The sequence below is a fragment of the Nomascus leucogenys genome, chromosome 17 (assembly GCF_006542625.1).
Source record: "Nomascus leucogenys isolate Asia chromosome 17, Asia_NLE_v1, whole genome shotgun sequence".
Taxonomy (NCBI): Eukaryota; Metazoa; Chordata; class Mammalia; order Primates; family Hylobatidae; genus Nomascus; species Nomascus leucogenys.
The window spans coordinates 2,539,308-2,558,954 of record NC_044397.1 but is presented as its reverse complement, the minus strand read 5'-3'; the positions used below and the strand labels follow the sequence as shown (position 1 = coordinate 2,558,954).

The 19,647-nt window shown below is 42.1% G+C and overlaps 1 protein-coding gene across 1 annotated transcript in view; it reads right to left on the bottom strand.

Annotated features, from left to right (window-relative positions):
* DNAH8 (dynein axonemal heavy chain 8) overlaps positions 1 to 19,647 on the bottom strand; it is a 317,387-nt gene that overhangs the window by 72,692 nt on the left and 225,048 nt on the right. Inside the window, exons 78-82 of the mRNA XM_030796747.1 lie at positions 18,627 to 18,879; positions 17,867 to 18,057; positions 11,209 to 11,330; positions 7,236 to 7,354; positions 4,980 to 5,182 (exon numbers count right to left, since the gene is read on the bottom strand). Coding sequence (XP_030652607.1) covers positions 4,980 to 5,182; positions 7,236 to 7,354; positions 11,209 to 11,330; positions 17,867 to 18,057; positions 18,627 to 18,879 — 888 coding nt within the window. The remainder of the gene's footprint in view (positions 1 to 4,979; positions 5,183 to 7,235; positions 7,355 to 11,208; positions 11,331 to 17,866; positions 18,058 to 18,626; positions 18,880 to 19,647) is intronic.

Genomic DNA, 19,647 nt, shown 5'->3' with positions numbered 1-19,647 from the left:
CTTCCCTTGGTCAGGGTTAAGTGATTTTCTCTAGTAGTATGTTTTAATTCCTTACTTTTTAATTTTAGTGTATCTAATATAGGTTTTTGCTTTGTGGTTACTGTGAGGCTTACCAAAAAATCTGATATTTATAACAAGTTTTTTGTTGCTGTTGTTTTGTTTTGTTTTTAGGGACAATGTGCCTGAACTGTGTTAGAAAGTTGGTCAGGAACACAAGCCCAAAAGCCTGCCCAAGTGGCTCAGATGGGTTTGTTTTCCAGCAAGTCTCTGCACAGATGGGATAGTTTCCAACTGCAGCAGGAGGGGCCAGAGCTGAGACTGGACCCCTTCAGGACTTGACATGGGGCAGCAGCTGGCAAGCTCACCTCATTGGTTCAGATAGGAGTGTGTCTCCCAGCAGGTCTCTGCACAAATTAGTTTCCTGACTACAGTAGGAGGGACTGGAGCTAAGACTGGGCCCTTTTGGGATCTGTTGGAGGATGATGGCTGAAGAGCTCATCTCATTGGCTCAGAAGGGCATGTATCTCCCAGTAGATCCCTGCACAGGTAGGATAGTTCCCTGACTGCAGCAGGAGGGACCAGAGCTGACAGTGGGCACCCTTGGTATCTGCTGGGGTACAGAAGTTGATGAGTCCTTCGTGGAGGCTCAGACTCCCAGGCTGCTAGATATGAGCAAGCCTCCTTCTGGGCTCTTGCACAGTTAGTTCCGAGTTGGGACCTCAGCTGAGGGTGGCTGGAGACAAGCCACAGGGCAACTTTCAAGTTCACTGCCAAGATCGATGTTGGCAGGCAAACAAGCCTCTCTACTGAGACACTAGTGTGCCCAATTCCACCTACAACCCTTGGCGGTTGGTTTTAGTTGCAGGCTCAAGGCCAAAAAGGGCTGTAGCCAAACTCCTTGGGGAGCAGGGCCATTTCTAGGCTTGAACCTGGAAGCACAATTGGCAGATCTTCCATTTGGGTGTCAGTTTGTACTCTCAAAACAACCCTCCTAGGTCTTGGATTTTAATAGGATTTCACAACTTTCTACCTATATCCCAAGGCTCCTACATAGAGACTTTGTCTATAGATGGATACTGAATTCCTGATGTGGTGGTGGGATATGAGGGAGGAATATGTGGAGGGATATGAGACATCTTGCTGATGTCACTATAAATTCATCTTGCTTGTGATTTAGTTAAGATCCTTACATTTATTTATTTATTTATTTATTTATTTATTTATTTATTTATTTTTGAGATGGAGTCTCGCTCTGTCACCCAGGCTGGAGTGCAATGGCACAATCTCGGCTCACTGCAACCTCTGCCTCCCAGGTTCAAGCTATTCTCATGTCTCAGCCTCCCGAGTAACTGGGATTACAAGCACCCGCCACCACACCCAGCTAATTTTTGTATTTTTAGTAGAGATGGGGTTTTATGTTGGTCAGGCTGACCTCAAACTCCTGATCTCAGGTGATCCACCCACCTCAGCCTCCCAAAGTGCTGGGATTACAGGCATAAGCCACCATGCCCAGCCAGTTTTCTTTCTTTTATGCAGTTACTATCTTGGTCAGTTTACTGTTTCAGAATAATGCAAATAAAGAGAAAAATGGGCCAGATGAAGTGGTTCATGTCTGTAATCCCAACACTTTAGGAGGCCAAGGAGGGAGGATCACTTGAGCTCAGGAGTTCAAGACCAGCCTGGGCAACATAATGAGACCTCATCTCTACAAAAAACAAAAACAAAAAAAATGTAGCTAGGAGTAGTGGTGTGTGCCTGTAGTTCCAGCTACTTGGAAGGCTGAGGTAGGAGGATCACCTGAGCCTGGGAGGTCAAGGCTTTAGTCAGCCATGATTGCACCATTGCACTCCAGCCTGGGTAACAGAGTGAGACCCTGTCTCACAAAAAAAAAAGGAAAATGTATTCTCTTTTTCCATCTTTTGGAACAGAATACAGCATGTGAGACTCCTTGAAAGTTTTAAAGGGCTTATCAGAAAATTATCCAAGCCTAGAGCCTTTGCTGATGTAGTAATTTTAAAACTTCTACTTTTTCTCACCTTGATTATTGGTTTATTCAGGGTTTTCTACATTTTCTGAGGAAATTTTCTAAATTCACGTGTTTCTATAAATTTGCCAATTTTAATGAGATGCTCTAATTTATTACTATAATTATAAACCATTCCCTTATTATTTAAAATATTAAAATGTTTCATCTGTACATATTGTTATAACAGTTTTCCCACTTCTACTTTTGTGTACTTGTGGGTTTTTATGTATTTGTTCTCTTTTGTTTGTTTTTAGGTGTTCTTTTTAAGCCCATCCTTCCTCTGAGACCTCCCTCCTCGCCTATTCAGGCTCCTAGAAGAGCTCTCATGCCAAATCCATCTGCTTTCTCCACTTCGCCCATGTACCCAGTACTCTGTGCAGAGTTTATCTGCTCCAAATTTCTCACTACAGATCTTGACCAGTACAAGACAATATCTATAATCCAAAGTTTCCCTTCTCCTCTTTTTCTACAAAAACTTATTTGATTCTGTCCCATCCGTATGTTATTTTCGGGTAGCTGGTTAATTCATTCAATGAAAACAATGAGAAGGAATGAAAAAGAAAGACTAATGAGATCACTGAAGTGGGGTTCCTGAGATAAGTCCTGAACCAGATCTACCACAGACTAGGTCTGGGGCCTTTTCTCCAGACCATAGTTTCCCCCAGATGTAAAAAAAAAAAAAAAAAAAAGGAATTGGATTTCAAGATTTCCAGTCACATTCACCTTAAGCATTCTATGATTATTTATTATCCAGATTTTCAAATAAAATATCAATAGCTGAGACTACATTAACATGTTGTTTGGTCTGTGTAATAGTTCCATTTCAACAGCCCAAAGCAACAAGCAGCCTGAGATTTCCTAATACTGCTCAAATGATTTGGCAGTAGAATTGTTTATAAAATTCATTTGATCCGTCAGTGTCAAAGCCAAATCTATGTTGTTCCAGTATCCTAATAAAGTGATCAATAGAAGCCTGGATTGTTGTTGGAAAAAGTAAAGTAGGAGCCAGAAATGGAAATCACCAAATTGCCAAGCAAAGCAGTATGATAACACTAAAGGACATAACACAAGTCTGCCCTTCTGTATTCATTTAATGTCATTTATAATTTCTCCCAAAGGAGACCTTGAATTTCTTAATTATGTTCTTAAATTACAACATTTGAAATGGTAACTCTAGTTGAATACTCCTTCTTCTAGGCATTGTATCTTCTAGGAAATGTCCCCCATTCCAGCTCCATACATAAGGTTTCTACTAGGAACCTATCTCCGGAGCAACAGTTCATTGATTGGCCCAGAAAGGAGTGCATGACCAAAGCAAAGACAATGAGTTACTTCCCTGGATATTGGGACTTGGAACCATGACAATAAGAGCAGTTTCCCTGAGACTGCTGAACATTCTGAGCACGTAAGCAGTGAAGCCCATGAGCCACTAGAAGCCACATGTTCTGCCAGGTGGAGAAGAATGGTAAGTGGCAAGACAGAAAAAAGACACCTGTGTGCAGAGAGAAGTGAGACATAGAGGCAGCTGGATAAACACTCAAAGAGCAACAGATTTGAGAGAGATTTGCAAACTATACGGCTACTAGAGAGGCATCACTCTTAGATAAACTCAGACAGCTGGTGTGCTGCAGTAAATACTAGAGCAAAACTGCCTACTTTGAAGATAGCGAATGAGACTTAACCATGAGCAGTTGCCAATAGAACCTGGGAGCTCTTTGCATGGGTATCAGTGTTCAGATAGAGGCCCGTGGCCATCTGAACACTGATCCACTGAGAATATAGAACAGTGTGGTGACAACAAATAGAGCGAAGCCAAGATGAGAAAAGAGGACACGAACATAGACCATGCTACCATCGCTTGGTTTTATGCAGACGGACATGTGGCTAGTACATGGACATGACTGAATTGATTTTATATCATGCTTATGTCAACTATGTAATAAATTTAATGTAATTTTACTTCACAGGATAGATTTAGTGATTCATAATCAATCACTTTAATACTCAAAAGACATGATTGGATTAACCCTACAAGGTATAGTTATAGATAGCTGACCCTAGAAGATTGCAAATGCCGTCAACAACATTCAGATTTTCAGAGTATGAATGAAGCAAGGGATAAACGGTCCTTCTTACAGGATGGCTCAGTCCTGTCAAGATGTGCTCTTCATCCCTGTCCTTTAATCCTACTGACTCAGTCACACTTATAAACACTTTTGTGTTTATAACTTCTTTCCCATCTCCTCCCCCTGGAGTAACTTTCTATCTCCCACCACCCCACCTGGTAAATTTTATCTATTTTCTAATTTCCTACTCAAATATCATCAATGTGATGTTTTCCCCTATACCCCATGCAATCCGAGTAGTTCCGAATCCTGTGATCAGCCACTTCTATGAAACATTTACTGCAGTTGTCACATTGCCTTCAATTACATGTTTACATGTCTGCCTTTCCCAGCTGTGTTGTATTCATCTCTGTACTCCCCAGATCTAGCACACTGCCTGTACTGAATGGTTATTAAGTGAAAGCAATGAAATAATTAATCCCTAATTACTATGCATTACAATAACGGTTATAGTTTTTCAATTTGTGACAAAATAAACTTTGCTGTAATTTTATATAGGTATGGCAACACCATAAACTTTGGCTATTGTGTGTTTATTCTTGTTAGTCAGCTATCCATGCAATACAGCTATCTCCTTAGAACTTAAAAACAGAACCAATAAAAAAAAAACAGTACATGGTAGATGAGTGTGTTCTTCTCTACACGAAGATACCGATATCATACCCTCACTTTAGGAGGTATGAAAGGATGAAAGAGGAATAAGTTTAATATTTTTTGAATTCAGTTTTACATCTATTTCTAAGAACCAGTTATAAAATTATGAAAGGCAAAATTTGGGGCAAAAAAATACGGAAGTGTTGCTAAATTTTGTAGATTGCTAATCTTACCCAGTTTCAGTTTCTTGGCCAATGCATCAATTTGATTGGTGGGGTCAGATCCCATGGACAGGAAGCATATCAGAGGTGTCTGGGTATCACTTTCTTCCCAAGTTTTCTCCAGATTTAAGATAACTGGTTCTGTGTACTTCTCCTCCAAAGAATCTGCAATATACTTTCTTGCTTGAAAAACAGTACGGTCTGGGCACCAAGACCTAAAAATGAATACAAGTTGGGCAAAATAAACTAAACGTGTTCAATTTTTTTTTTTTTTTTTTTGAGACGGAGTCTCGCTCTGTCGCCCAGGCTGGAGTGCAGTGGCGCGATCTCGGCTCACTGCAAGCTCCGCCTCCCGGGTTCACGCCATTCTCCTGCCTCAGCCTCCCGAGTAGCTGGGACTACAGGCGCCCACTACTACTCCCGGCTAATTTTTTGTATTTTTAGTAGAGACGGGGTTTCACCGTGTTAGCCAGGATGGTCTCGATCTCCTGACCTCGTGATCCGCCCGCCTCGGCCTCCAAAGCGCTGGGATTACAGGCGTGAGACACCGCGCCCGGCCAACGTGTTCAATTTTTATCCTATCTGAGTAAGCAAAAACATACATTTAATTAGCAAAAGGGCAACAAGCTAATTCCTACTTTTCCACATCTATGTAAGAGGAATGGCAAGGTTTCCTATCCATGGATGAGCACAAATTTAATCGTGTGATTTTGGTACCAGCCAGGCATTGGCAAGAAATAGGGCAGGGCCCATAACAACACAGTGTCCTCTACCAGCTCCAACACATGGTAGGAGCTGATGTGCCACACACTCTGAAGCTCCACAGCCTTCAGGGGAGGAACCAATGTGCCAAAGATGCCCAAAGTAAGTTGATCAGCAAGCATTTGTGGCATACCATTTGTGTAGTGCACACCATAGCAAGTTCTACACACACAGACACATTGGATAAGTGTCATTTAATACTGATATGGTAAAGCACAGACAAGCCCCACAGACTTTTTTTTTTTTTTTTTTTTTTTTTTTTTTTTTTTTTTTGCTACTAGATTGCACTATTTGACATAGATCTAATTTTTAAGTGATGGATTAAAAAATAGACACATTTGTTCCAATAAAACTAAGTAGCCCTGGCCAGGCACGATGGCTCAGCCTGTAATTCCAGCACTTTGGGAGGCCGAGGCTGGCGGATCATGAGGTCAGGAGATCGAGACCATCCTGACTAACACGGTGAAACCCCGCCTCTACTAAAAATACAAAAAATTAGCCGGGCGTGGTGGCAGGCACCTGTAGTCCCAGCTACTCAGGAGGCTGAGGCAGGAGAATGGTGTGAACCCGGGAGGCGGAGCTTGCAGTGAGCCGAGATCACACCACTGCATTCCAGCCTGGCCAGAGTGAGACTCCGTCTCAAAAAAAAAAGGAGCCTTTTCATACTCTGCGAACTATGCGGTCCACATTACTGTTGTTCTGGTCACTCTTGAAGGGTGACAATATCTAAGAAACAGCTTTTTCTAAGAAGTTCAAACTTAGGTGTATAACATTAGAAAAGACAAAAATTGCTTCAAAATAACTCTACCTTTCATTTTTCATGTGGGGGTCTCATCTCCCCTGCTTTACTCCTCTGCCTTACCCACCCACCATACACACACACACACATACACACACACAAACACAGATTTTTTTCAATGTGGAAGGTCTCTGAATCACTGGATACTGAGAAAATATAAAAAGTGAAAAGAGAGGGCGATTTTCTTCTTTAACATCAATTTCAAACTTTTGTTTCCATTTTATAGCCAAAAGTAGCATTTATGCATTTCAAATTCAGTGCAATATTATTGGTTTTTTTTCTCAAATGCAATTTAACTTTAGCTTATAAGCTAATTGTCTTGTAACTTTGTGAGGTCTGTTTTTTTAAAGAAATAAATTCAACAACAACTGATTTACACTCAATGGTAAATCACGAACAAAGTGAAAACAGCATATTTTTCACGCTTTTTGCTAAAAGCACTATCGTTAATATGTTTTCAAAATACATCATTCCCTGTCACCGTCACCATTTTATTTTGCTTGCCAAGGAACTGAAGAACTGCTATCCAAAACCATAATTTGGAAGTACATACATTTCTTATAATATTAGGTTGGCACAAAAGTAATTGCAGTTTTTGCAGTTACTTTCAATGACAGTGATATAGTGAAGTAAACTCACTGAGATAAAATCTGTAATTTAGCAATATTATGAGTGATGCTTCTAGGTCTGATAATGCCTGTTCTCACCTGATAAGTAAAAGTTTACGGCAGGTATCTAGTGAATCGTTATATCCATCAGGGATAATTTCCTCCTCTGGAGCATCCTTATCAAACCAGCTTTTCCACCCCTTCTCATTACGAGATATCTAAAAGAAGCAAGCCAATTAGCAAGCCACAGAACTATATGTAATTGGAATATATTAGAAAGGATTCTGAATCACCTGAGAGGGTCATTCTTTACAGGCAGATAATTTTTCAAGCATAACAGCACAGTTTAAACCTTTCTTCAGGATCAATGACTTGAACAATGTGGATATTACTATTCCCTTCCAGTTCTTCCATTATTTTTCTACATTATTTGCTACAATTAGGATCATGTGTCAACTGCACCAAATGATTGGGCCAGAAGAAACACAAATCAAGGTTTCTCAAGCTTGGTAGTATTGTCATTTGGATCTGAATTTTTTTTTGTGGGGGGCTGTCCTGGGCATTGTAAGATGTTTAGCAGCGTCCCTATCCACTAGATGCCAGTAGCACCCTCCACCCGGGTCCTAACAATCAAAAATGTCTCCAGACATGGCCAAATGCCCCTGGGGTTGGGTAGATTACCCTCAGTTGAGAACCACTAACAGACTATTCTGATAACCCAACCTCTAAATGTTGATCTCTACTTAAAAATGATAGATGACAAAATCAAAACTTTTATCTTCCTAGTGATACCCCACCTTGAGACCTAAAGCCTGATAGCGAGAGTCTCTCCAACAGCTGGTCTTAAATATTGTTCAGTAGCATGAAAAGGACTTCAGGTTTTCAGAGGCATTAAAAGGTGCTCACTGACGCCCAAGTGCCATCAAGACTAAGCACAAAAACTATAGATTATTGAGCCTATGCCTTCTCTTCAGCAACAATCAGGCTGGGTTATTTAGACAGCGTTTGTAAGTGTGCTTTTAAAAAGCCATGGTACACAGTGGCTCACGCCTGTAAGCACTTTGGGAGGCCAAGGCGGGTGGATCACCTGAGGTCGGGAGTTCGAGACCAGCCTGACCAACATGGAGAAACCCTGTCTCTACTAAAAATAAAAAAATTAGCCAGGTGTGGTGGCAAATGCCTGTAATCCCAGCTACTCAGGAGGCTGAGGCAGGAGAATCACTTGAACCCAGGAGGCAGAGGTTGCTGTGAGCTGAGATTGCACCATTGCGCTCCATCTCTGGGCAACAAGAGCGAAACTCCCTCTCAAAAACAAAAAAATAAAAATAAATAAAAAAGCCACAGTAAGCAACAATAGCAAATAGCAAAGGCTCTTATAGCAGATGCCCTATGCCAGACGTGAGGATTATGCTTTTTCCTCTATGACCCCTACTTTTTATTGAGGCATAGAGGTTAAATAACTGTCCAAAGTCTCGTATCTGTAGTGTGAACAATTCATCATACAGGATACAGATAGAGTATAAATTAATAACAGAACAGTTATTCTGCAACTCTGTTGCTCCCACTTTGTCCCTGGGGCACTAAAAGATGAAGAGGATTTCTGGCCTGGCGTGGTGGCTCACGCCTGTAACCCCAGCACTTTGGGAGGCAGAGGCGGGCAGAGTGCCTGAGCTCAGGAGTTTGCGACCAGCCTGGGCAACACGGTGGAACTCCGTCCCTACTAAAATACAAAAAAATAGCTGGGTGTGGCGCTGTGTATCTCTAATCTCAGCTACTCAGGAGGCTGAGACAGGAGAATTGTTTCAACCCGGGAGCCGGAGGTTGCAGTGAGCCGAGATTGCGCCATTGCACTCCAGCCTGGGCAACAGTGAGACTCCATCTCAAGAAAAAAAAAAAAAAAAAAGAAGAAGAAGGGGATTTCTGAAATGTTTCACAACTGCCATCTATCTCCTGAAGATTGCAGCAGCTCTCTCTGGTTGGCTGCCCTCAAAGAAGATGGCTGCATGCCAGGGCCTGGGTGTTGCCAGCCCTACCTTGCCCCTGCCCACAGTATCCCCCACAGGCCTCCTCCACAACTGCAGCTGAGGCACAGGAAGAAAGGAGATGACTATTCTTCACCTAGTGACTTTCCACCTGCTAATTTTGACTTGACCACAGTACAGCTTCAAAGTGAGCTGCAGCCATGATAGGTGATAAGATGACTTCCAGCCTCTGGATGTCCACCTCCATCTCTCATTCCTTTTCCTGGCCCTTGGCCTGGGATGCCAAGGTCAGGGCAGCTGCTCTATTATTTTTCAGTTCCTGACACCCACTCAGCTGGGAGACTGATCTTCTGCTTCCTCCCTTCCTTCCTACAGGCAGGACAGACTGATGGCCACCTGATTGCAGGTCTCTGCTGAACTTTTGCAACCTTCCTGAGAACTGCCTCTCACCCCACTTCTGGCCCAATCGGTGGTGTAAGAGGAGTGGGAGAGAAATAACTCATGATGGCATGGGAAGAGCATGAGCTTCGCCACTTATTGGCAATGGGCTCTTGGGCAAGTACTTAACTAACTCTTTGAATCTCTGTTATCTCATCTATAAATTAGGGTCAATAACTCTGCCCTTCTGTGGCAGGGTTATTGTTGCAAAGTACCTATCCCATAGTAAGCAGTAATAGCTACTATATTCTACCTCATGAGTAGTTAAAACCTAGTTGGCAGAGGCAAGCAATAATAAATAATAAATTGTATCAATATAAACCATCATTAGAGGGCGTGGGCTTCAAGTGATTTTTCCAGTGGTTCTTGACTATCTCCCTTACCCAATCTCTGACCAGACCGAGATCACTTTCTTTTCTTTTTTTTTCCCCCCGAGACAGAGTCTCACACTGTCACCCAGGCTGGAGTGCAACGGCGCGATTTTGGCTCACTGCAACCTCCGCCTCCCAGGTTCAAGCGATTTTCCTGCCTCAGCCTCCCGAGTAGCTGGGATTACAGGCACCTGCCACCACACCCAGCTAATATTTTGTATTTTTAGTAGAGTTAGGGTTTCACTATGTTGGTCAGGCTGGTCTCAAACTCCTGACCTCGTGACCCACCTGGCTCAGCCTCCCAAAGTGCTGGGATTACAGGCATGAACCACCGCGCCCAGCCCAAGATCACTTTCTTTTTCCAAGCATTTGTTTGGGCTTGGAGGACTCATCCGTAGTTGTACTACAAAACAAAGCTCACTGTCTATCCACAGATGGAACCCAGAGAGTTTATCCAATTGTCTCAGACCCAACCAGGCTGAATAGGTAGAGTCTACACAATGTTTCAGAAATGCCACTAAACAAACAGAGGCAGCTAACACAGTATGCTGGGCAGGGGATTGGTGATTACAGCATGAGGCTCTGACAACCTGCAGTCTACCTATGGCCCCATCTGTCAGTCACTAGCAGCCACAGAAAAGAGATGATTATTGGCATCTGACACTGGGAAACTGCAGGCTTCATCAGTGACAGGCAGTTGCAGCCAACAGATCCCAGTAAGAAACAGCTATCTTTATTCTGAGTCTCATGATTGTTTTCCAGTAACAACTGACTCAACAATTAATCCACAGTAATCAATGTACATTTTCAAATAAGAAAAAAACAAGCAGCAAATCGGTACCTATTTCTCCATTTTCACCATTATATTTCACCATTAAAATAATTAATTTTTTAGAGGGACCTCAACCTCTTAATTTGACTCACATTCAAATCCGCACAAATCACTTAATCATAGGCAGAAGTTAAAGTGTAAAAGCATGAATCGTCTACAATAAAAGGGTCCATCTACTGGTTCTGATTCCAGCAGCAACTCAAACAGGCATACAAAAATGACCCATGCCCACCACACAGGAGGAAAATATAGTTGCCTGCAACTATGAAGAGGTTAACCCTGAAGTCCATCCATCCAAGATCTCTCCCAGACAGCCACAGAGACTCAAATCCAAACTATTGGGTTGACTTTTTTGGGAAGGAATTGCTGCCAGGAAGCCCCAGTTTAAGTGGCCCGGGTATGTTTGGGTTTGCAGATCTGCACTTTCAACCAGCCCTTTATTGTATTACCTGGTTCATAATTTCTGCAAATTGTGGAAGTTTACTCAGCTCCACAAGATTCAGCCAAGTCATGTCAAGGATCCAGCGATAGGGTTTGGGAGGACAGGCTTTCAGGTCCAGAGCTGCTCCCCCTGGGGAAGAGCGTCAGATGGGGTGAATTGGGTGAGCCTGTACTTCACTTCTAGAAATGTACTTTCCAAATAATAAAAGCAAAATAGCCACATTACTGAAAATATAGGAAAACTGGAAAATAATATTACAGAAAATGTGAGGGTTTTCTGGTACATTTCCTTCAAGTCTTAGTGTTTTATTTACTGATTTATACCATCTTATAAGGTACAAATAACAACTCTGTCATTTTTCCCTGCAAAGAATTTTTCTCAAGTGATTATATTTGTTTGCTTTTTATTTTTTAACCATCTAAAATTTATAATTTTGATATCAATGAATATGTTGATCTTTTCATGTGTGGATTTTAAATATCACTTCTTAGTCATTACTCCTCCAGAAGCTTGCCATTAAGTACTACTTCTTACCAGGTCAAACAGATAGATAAATAGATGGATGGGTTGGGTTAGGGTTAGGGTTAAGGTTATGGTTAGGGTTAGGGAAGGAGGGTGGGAGAAACGTAGGCTAGGGATAAAAAGAGGGAGAGAAGAAAGAAGAAAGTGAAGGAGGAAATGATACAATAGATCTATGGGTTTTTTAGTGGATGACTAATATTGAAATCATTTATCCATTCATTGATTGAACAAATATTTATTGAGCGCCCTCTAGGTATTTGACATGTTCCAGACGCTGGAGGATACAGCACAGAAAACCCAATCAGGCCCTTGCTTTTACAGAGCTTGAGTCCAGTGGAGAATGAGTTGCAGCACTGATCACATTCTGAAACAAATCTCAGGTCAAATGGGCATACCCAGCATTTTCCAATGAAATACATGATGATATTTACAATTTCAAAATTCCTCTTATGCACGTCTTTAGTAATGTATCATAATAATTCCAGCTCCATTGTTGTTTAATTCAGATCATGCAAAACAGTGATTCTTTAACTTTAAAATCTTATCATCTTCCTTAAGAACTCATCATTCCTTCCAGTTCACAAATCAACTCATGGACCAAAAAAGGGGCTTGGGGGAACTACAGGTCTTTGCTCTCCCCATCTAGCATCGCCCTGAGTAGCTGTATGAACTAAAATACTTTTTTCATGTAAACCCGTTTGCTCTACCACAGGGGACTTGGGAATCTGTGGCTCTGAGTGCAACAACACCTTTAGAACAACGTGTAAACCTTCTTCTCACTGTCGGCCCCTCTGCAACCTGGAGACAGAGCAGGTCTCACTGGAGCACCAGTATTGCTAATGTAGGAGTCACTGGTGCGAGAAGCAGCCACTAGAGAGAGCCACCTGCAGGCCTGGCACAGAGATAAACTCACCCCTTTTCTTCTTGGTTGTTTCCAGAGAAATGTTTTCATGTAATCCTGAGCTTTAGAGACACCAGGAGAAGAAATCTAAGCTACCTTTGTGTTTCCAAACATATTGAGCACCTAAACTAACCCAGAACAATGACGGCCCTTCCTAGTCCCCAAAACATCCTGGCTCTGCCACTTATTAGCTGCATAAACTTGAACAAAAAAACATGAATCCCTCTCAGTTTCCTTATCTGCCAAATGGATGTCTGATAGAATCTACCAGATTGGCTGCTGTGAAGGTTAAATACATTAATGTACCTAGAACAGTATAGAATAATAATAAGAGCTATGTAATCATTAGCTGTTGTTCTGACATTCTTTCTTTCTCTCTCTCTCTCTCTCTCTCTCTCTTTTTCTTTCCCCGCTTGGAAGGCCAAGGTCCAGTCCAGGCTGGAAGGCAAGAAAATACCCCCTAAGGTGTCTTTCTGTACACAGTCTATGACAAAAGAAAGATAATATCTTTCTAAAATAACCAGGCAGGGAAGAAAGGTAAATCCATTGCTCTATAATGCAGGATTGCGCCTGGTATCCATTTCATTTTTGAAAGTGTTCTGACATTTTTGGTTGAAGAAGAAAGCCAAAGGCACCTTGCAAATATTGCAGAAAGCAAGTAGTAATTGAAACAAACAAACAAAAAAAAACTGTCACTCTTGGGAAATCAAACATTTCTGCTACGATAAATAACTCTTCCACTCTCCCCCTTAAGTATTGAGTTCAAAACGATTTTTTAAAAGTATCTATGATCTAAGGATCATATTTGTTAACTTTGTAAAAAAAAACATTAAAAACAAAGTCATACCATTTTTTAAAGATAATTCAGTCAAAATGTAAGCCAGTTCAAAACTGAAACAAATTTTATGTTTTGTTTAAAAAGAAAAACTCCTTTATTGCTGAGCCAGTTGTACTGCTGTCAATCAACCTATCATACAATCCCAAATTAATCTTCTTAAAGCACTGTTCTGTTCATGCCACATCCCTGCTCATAAAACATTCAATGGCTCTCTATTCCCAACCAAATTAAATCCAAACTCCTCTCACTGACTCTCCTGGCCCTATACAAGATAGTTCTTCCCTGACTCCAATTTCATGAAATGGGGTCACAAATGTGCTCACACCACAACCCATGTGTTCAGCCTTCTTTATTTTTCTGTAACAAATCGAATCCTCCCTGACAAATTCCCTCCCCACTGTGTTGCCGTGTTTCTCAGTCTCCTCTGATTTACCCACCCTCTTTCAAATAACCCAGTCTCTTTCAGGTAGTAGCTCTGCTCTGGCTGGTTGGTAGGTGGGAAAGGTGAGACGGGGTGGGATTATGTGTGGAGTATGCCTCAGGTCTGCAGGCTGCCCTCCAGGCTACCCATGCCTCAGGTGCAGGCTGGGTCCCTGTACTGTATCCTATGTCTTATGAGCTACAATAAATGCTATCTGTCGGGGCCCGGGGCTGCAATCTACTGCCCCAGCTCCTGGCATTGGTCCTTTGTCTGCAGATGCAAAGTTCTCTTCTTTACAGCTTTTTGGTTTGACCTCCAGTCTCTGCTGCATGCCAACCCTCTCAACCCTTCAATATTGCCACGTTCCTACTTGCCAAACCTCAGGCTCACCCATCCAGCCATTCCCCTGCTTCCATGGTGGGTGTGACACTGGGCATCTCCTATCTCCTATCTGGGAGTTTCTCCGGCACTCTCCCCTTCTCAGCTCCCTCAGGAGGCAAGGAAGAGATGAGGATCTTTGCACCTGACCTCCTCTTTCTACCTCTGACCTCCTTTTTCCTTCCCACCATCCATTGTGGACCCAGGCACCAGGTTTCCCACTTCTTCCTTTCTATATCATATGTGCCTCCTTCTCAGGGGTCATATTAGCAGATGGCATTCAGGAAGCAAAGCCAGCTCACCAATAAGGAAAAATTCTAAAGTATACTTCTCCTCCAGTCATATTGCACAGTGTCTTTGTCCATTCAGCCACTATCACAAAATACCATAGGCTGGGTGGCTTAGAAGCAACAGAAATTTTTATTTCTCACAGTTCTGGAGGCTGGGGAGTCCAAGATCAAGACCCTGGTGAATTCAGTGTCTGGTGACGGCCCATTTCCTGGTGCATAGATGGCTCCTTTCACGGTGTCCTGACACAGTGGGAGGGGGAGTGAGCTCCCTCGGGCCTCTTTCATAAAAGCACTAACCCCATACATGAGAGCTCTACCCTCATGATCTAATCACCTTCCAAAGGCCTCACCTGCTAATATCACCACCTTAGGGGGTAAGATTTCAACAGATGAAGTTTGAGGGGACACAAACATTCAGACCATAGTGCATAGATATGAGGCTTCCCCGGATTGTGGGGGTCATTTTGCTGCCACTGCTGCCTGGATTTCAGCATGCTTCAATGCCCCCTACCGCTCTACTCAGCATCCTACAATAGCAGGGCTGCAGCCCAAGTCCAAGTGAGGGCTTAAAGATTTTTGAAATGAGGTAAAGTAGGTTTCCAGATTGGGTAAATTCACTTATTTTACTTAAACATCCCCAAGACCAAAACCTCATACATCTGGACACTCTCTATAGTGCCTCCTCCCCGCCCTAGATAGTGTTCATTGTACCATACCACACTGCCTTAAAAAACTAACTTCCACAAGTACATTAGACCTCTGAAAAAAATATGAACCAGATGATACATTTCAACTTCCTTGGAACTACCAGAAATAAAACCTTGTCCACGAAAAAGGCACAAAGAAGAGATTTCAGAGATGATGCAAAATAGTTTGCAAAGTTTCCACAGTGGTAATCTAACCTGAATCTGAGGAAGGAATTAAATGAAGTAGAGAAAGGGTAAGAAGTTATCGGTGACTGCCCGTTTATTATAAATAGGCTGCAGAGGACAAAAGTGTAGCAGGTCCTATCACCTTGTGGGTTAGAAATACTCCACATTTTTCCCTAGATTAGCTTTCATTCCCATGGCTTTGGTTGTTATTTCTGTACCCTATCTTTGTAACTGCCTGACTCTTCTCTCAGACTGTCTAGATTACTTTTTTTTTTTTTTTTTTTTTTTTGAGACAGAGTCTCGCTCTGTCACCCAGGCTGGAGTGCAGTGGCACGTTCTCTGCTCACTGCAACCTCTGACTCCCTGGTTCAAGTGATTCTCCTGCTTCAGCCTCCCGAGTATCTGGGACTACAGACACATGCCACCACGCCCAGCTAATTTTTGTATTTTTAGTAGAGATGGGGTTTCACCTTGTTGACCAGGATGGTCTTGATCTCCTGACCTTGTGATCTCCCCGCCTCTGCCTCCCAAAGTGCTGGGATTACAGGCGTGAACCACTGCACCCGGCCTAGGTTATCTTTTCTACTTGTTTTCTGGATAGCTCAAATTTCACATGTCTGTAGCCATAAGAGCTGGTCACAAACTGTTTCCCCACCTTTCAAACACATGGGGAATTGCATTTCCCTGCTCTTTTTGAAGTGAGATGTGGCTGCATGTCTGGCTTTGGCTAAGGAAATAGGAGCGTAAGTGACATGTGTCACTTGTGGGGTAACTTTTAAGAGCCAGTGCACAGTCTGCCACATCCTTGCCCCTCTGCCGTAGTGGTTATGGAAGCAATGTGGATTTCTGAGTGACTATAACAGCATGTTGGAGAGGTAACATGAATGAGAAGTACACCTTGGTTGTGTTAAGTCACTAAAATTTTGAGATTGTTTTTATGGCAGCAAAACCTGGCCTATTCTGATTCTGACTAAATAGGTCCCAAAATCACATCCAGCAATCCCCCACTCCAACCCTCCTCAAACCAGCTCCTCTTCCAACCAACCAGACCAGAAATCTCTGCATAGACTGGAAATCGTAGACTCATTTCTGCGTGCTCTCTTGGCTCTTGTATGCATCGGTTTTGCCATTTTACCTCCCTCATCTCTCATACCCTTATCTCCCTGCATATTCCCATTGCCTTTACGCCAGGTTGGGAATGTATTCCTGCAGTTGGGAAGATTGAAAGAGACTCCCTTGAACCTCTTTTCTTTGATCCTTACATGTGTGCCAAGTTCACCTCCCTAAATGACCATAATGATCAATCACATCACCACCTTACACAACTCCCTGTTTCTTCCCAGATCAAGAAAATCCTTCCTATAGGAACCCAGGCTTTCCACAGTATGTCACCAGTTTACATGTCCAGCTCTATTTCTCAACATGCCTCCATATCCACCTTTCATTTCAACAAAACCAGACTGATTCTTACAACTTAGATGTTCTCCACTCATTCCATTTTTCATGCTGCTCCATTTCAGCATGGAATGTTTTCCTCATTTCTACCTCTTCGGGGTCCACCTCAAATGCTACTTTTTTGGGGGGGTGAGGGGAGCCAGAAAATAATTGGTTAAATAATATATAAAGAGCCAAAAACACAAGAAAAAGATGGAAACATTTTGCCACATACCAGATAGTTCCCCAATTCATGGCTTAACCCACAAAGGTATATTTTCTAAGAAACTTTTTTTGATTTCACCAACCACATGTAATCTCTCCCTCCTTTTAGACTCAACACTTGTTTTTTAGCTCTCTTATAGCACTTAGGTGATTCTGCCTTACTTTGGAGTTATTTTTCAATTATCTTTATCCCCATTCTGAGGTTACTATTCCTTTTCAAGCAATATCTGGTTTATTCTTACATCCCCAAAGCTAGCGTGGTGGGTTTACATAACATGTGCTCCGTAAATACTCGTGTAACTAAACTGAAATGAAAATTCCATTCTTTTGTCTTCTTAATTATACCTTTAACATGGAGATATGCAATGAATAGGATTAACTTCAAATATGAAACACAGGTGAGCCTTTTCTTGCAGTCTGAAAAATCATTATACTCCCTTGCTGAGGGAATGGCTCTCCTGCTAAAGAAAGCCATCACCAGTATCACTTTTCCACACTTGGGCAATTGATTCTCCTAGGCATGGTCAGCAGTGAATAAACTGAATGTAATTATATCAATAACTACAATAATATCAATATTCAGTTGAGTTGGCACAGACCTGAATCTTAAGTAATGAGGGCAAAACAAATGAAAAACAGAAAAAAGGTATTAAAAAATAAAACTTCATTAAACTTTCATTAGAACATCATTTCCCTACTGTATCACAGAAATGGGTTTATGGTATATCAAAGAGCATATCAAAAGCAACATCCTCCACACACATCTCTATCCCACACACTTTACCTTTAATGAGAGCTTGAAACTCTCTGTGCTTAACTGTCCCTCTCTGAAGGTCAATCTTTAAGGTCATGAGGAGTACAAACAGGAATTTGTGGTTTTCGTATAGGCCTCTGACGGAGTATGTAAAAACTTCATATGTCAGGTACTCAATAATATTTGTAATTCTCTTTTGAGGTAGTGGTGACTTTTCAGATCTGAAATACATTTTAAGAATCAAAGAAGCAAAAGGTAATTTCTTTTTTAAAAAAACTTTTAAGTTCAGGGGTACACATGAAGGTTTGTTATGTCGGTAAACCGATGTCATGGGGGTTTGTTGCACAGATTAATTCATCACCCAGGTATTAAGCCTATTACCCATTAGTTATTTTTCTTGATCCTCTCCCTCCTCCCACCCTCCACTCTCTGATAGGCCACAGTGTCTGTTGTTCCCCTCTATGTGTCCATGTGGTATCATCATTTAGTTCCTACTTATAAGTGAGAGCATGTGGTATTTGGTTTTCCATTCCTGTGTTAGTTTGCTAGGGATAATGGCCTCCAGCTCCATCCACATTACTGCAAAGGACATGAGTTTCTTTTTTATGGCTGCATAGCATTCCCTGTTGTATATGTACCACCTTTTCTTTATCCACTCTACTGTTGATGGGCATTTAGGTTGATTCCATGTCTTTGCTATTGTGAATAGTGAAAAAGCAATTTCTAAAAGAGTAGAAATACAAGCAAACTTGTAAGTTACCACTTTTGGATGAAGGTAGTGAGGACTCACCTGGCCATGGACTGGTCAAATAACTTCAAGAACTGGGCCAATGACGTCTGATACATGATGTTGACCATGCTCATCTCTGTGATGAGGAAGTAGAGGATGCTTCCGCGGGTGGCTGCGGGCCGGAACTCCTCCTGAGCTGCGTTGATCTTGATCTCAGTTTCTGCAGCCACATGCAACTTTTCACTTACCTCAGCTGCAGTCTGCTTGGTAGTTCGAAGTACACCAATGAGAGACTCGTCATCTACCAATGAGCCTAAAATTCAAAACAGGAAAACCGTAGTACACAAGATGGGAAAGTTGCAAAGCGAGATACACCTCTTCTGAAAAAAAAAATGCTGTTAGCTTTCAACTTGATGTCTCTAAAGTCAGGAAGACTACTGGTACAGTAGAATCTTAAGACACCAAAAAGCTTCTAGTCCAACTACCACCCAATACCTGAAGCCTTCTAAACATTCCTGCTGACAGACTATCCCCTACTCTGCCTAACTTCTGCAAAAAGCAAAAGACCCATTTGATTGGGTCTTCACATGTCTCAAGACAATGATCATGTCTCCAGTGCTCGTTGCTGTTCCCCATGTGATAGGCTTCACATCCACTGTCATCTTGGTGGCTCTCCTCAAAGTGTCACAGCTTGTCCACCCTGCTTGTCTCAGGGTGTGAGCTAACCTGAACACTTCACACATGGACTGACTGTCATGCTGATAGTTGAATGTTACACTCCTCACACTGCTTTAGTAGAACAGTCGTTGCTATAGAAAACTCTAACCCCTCTGTCTCTAACAAGAGCAAATTGGGTATAGTGAAAATGTCTCACCAGGAAGAGAAACTCAAATTTTATTTTTAGTTTTGCCTTTCATTATTTTTTTTTATTATACTTTAAATTCTGGGGTACACGTGCAGAATGTGCAGGCTTGTTACATAGGTATACATGGGCCATGTTGGTTTGCTGCACCCATCAACTTGTCATTTACATTAGGTATTTCTCCTAATGCTATCCCTCCCCCCAGACCTCTACCCACCA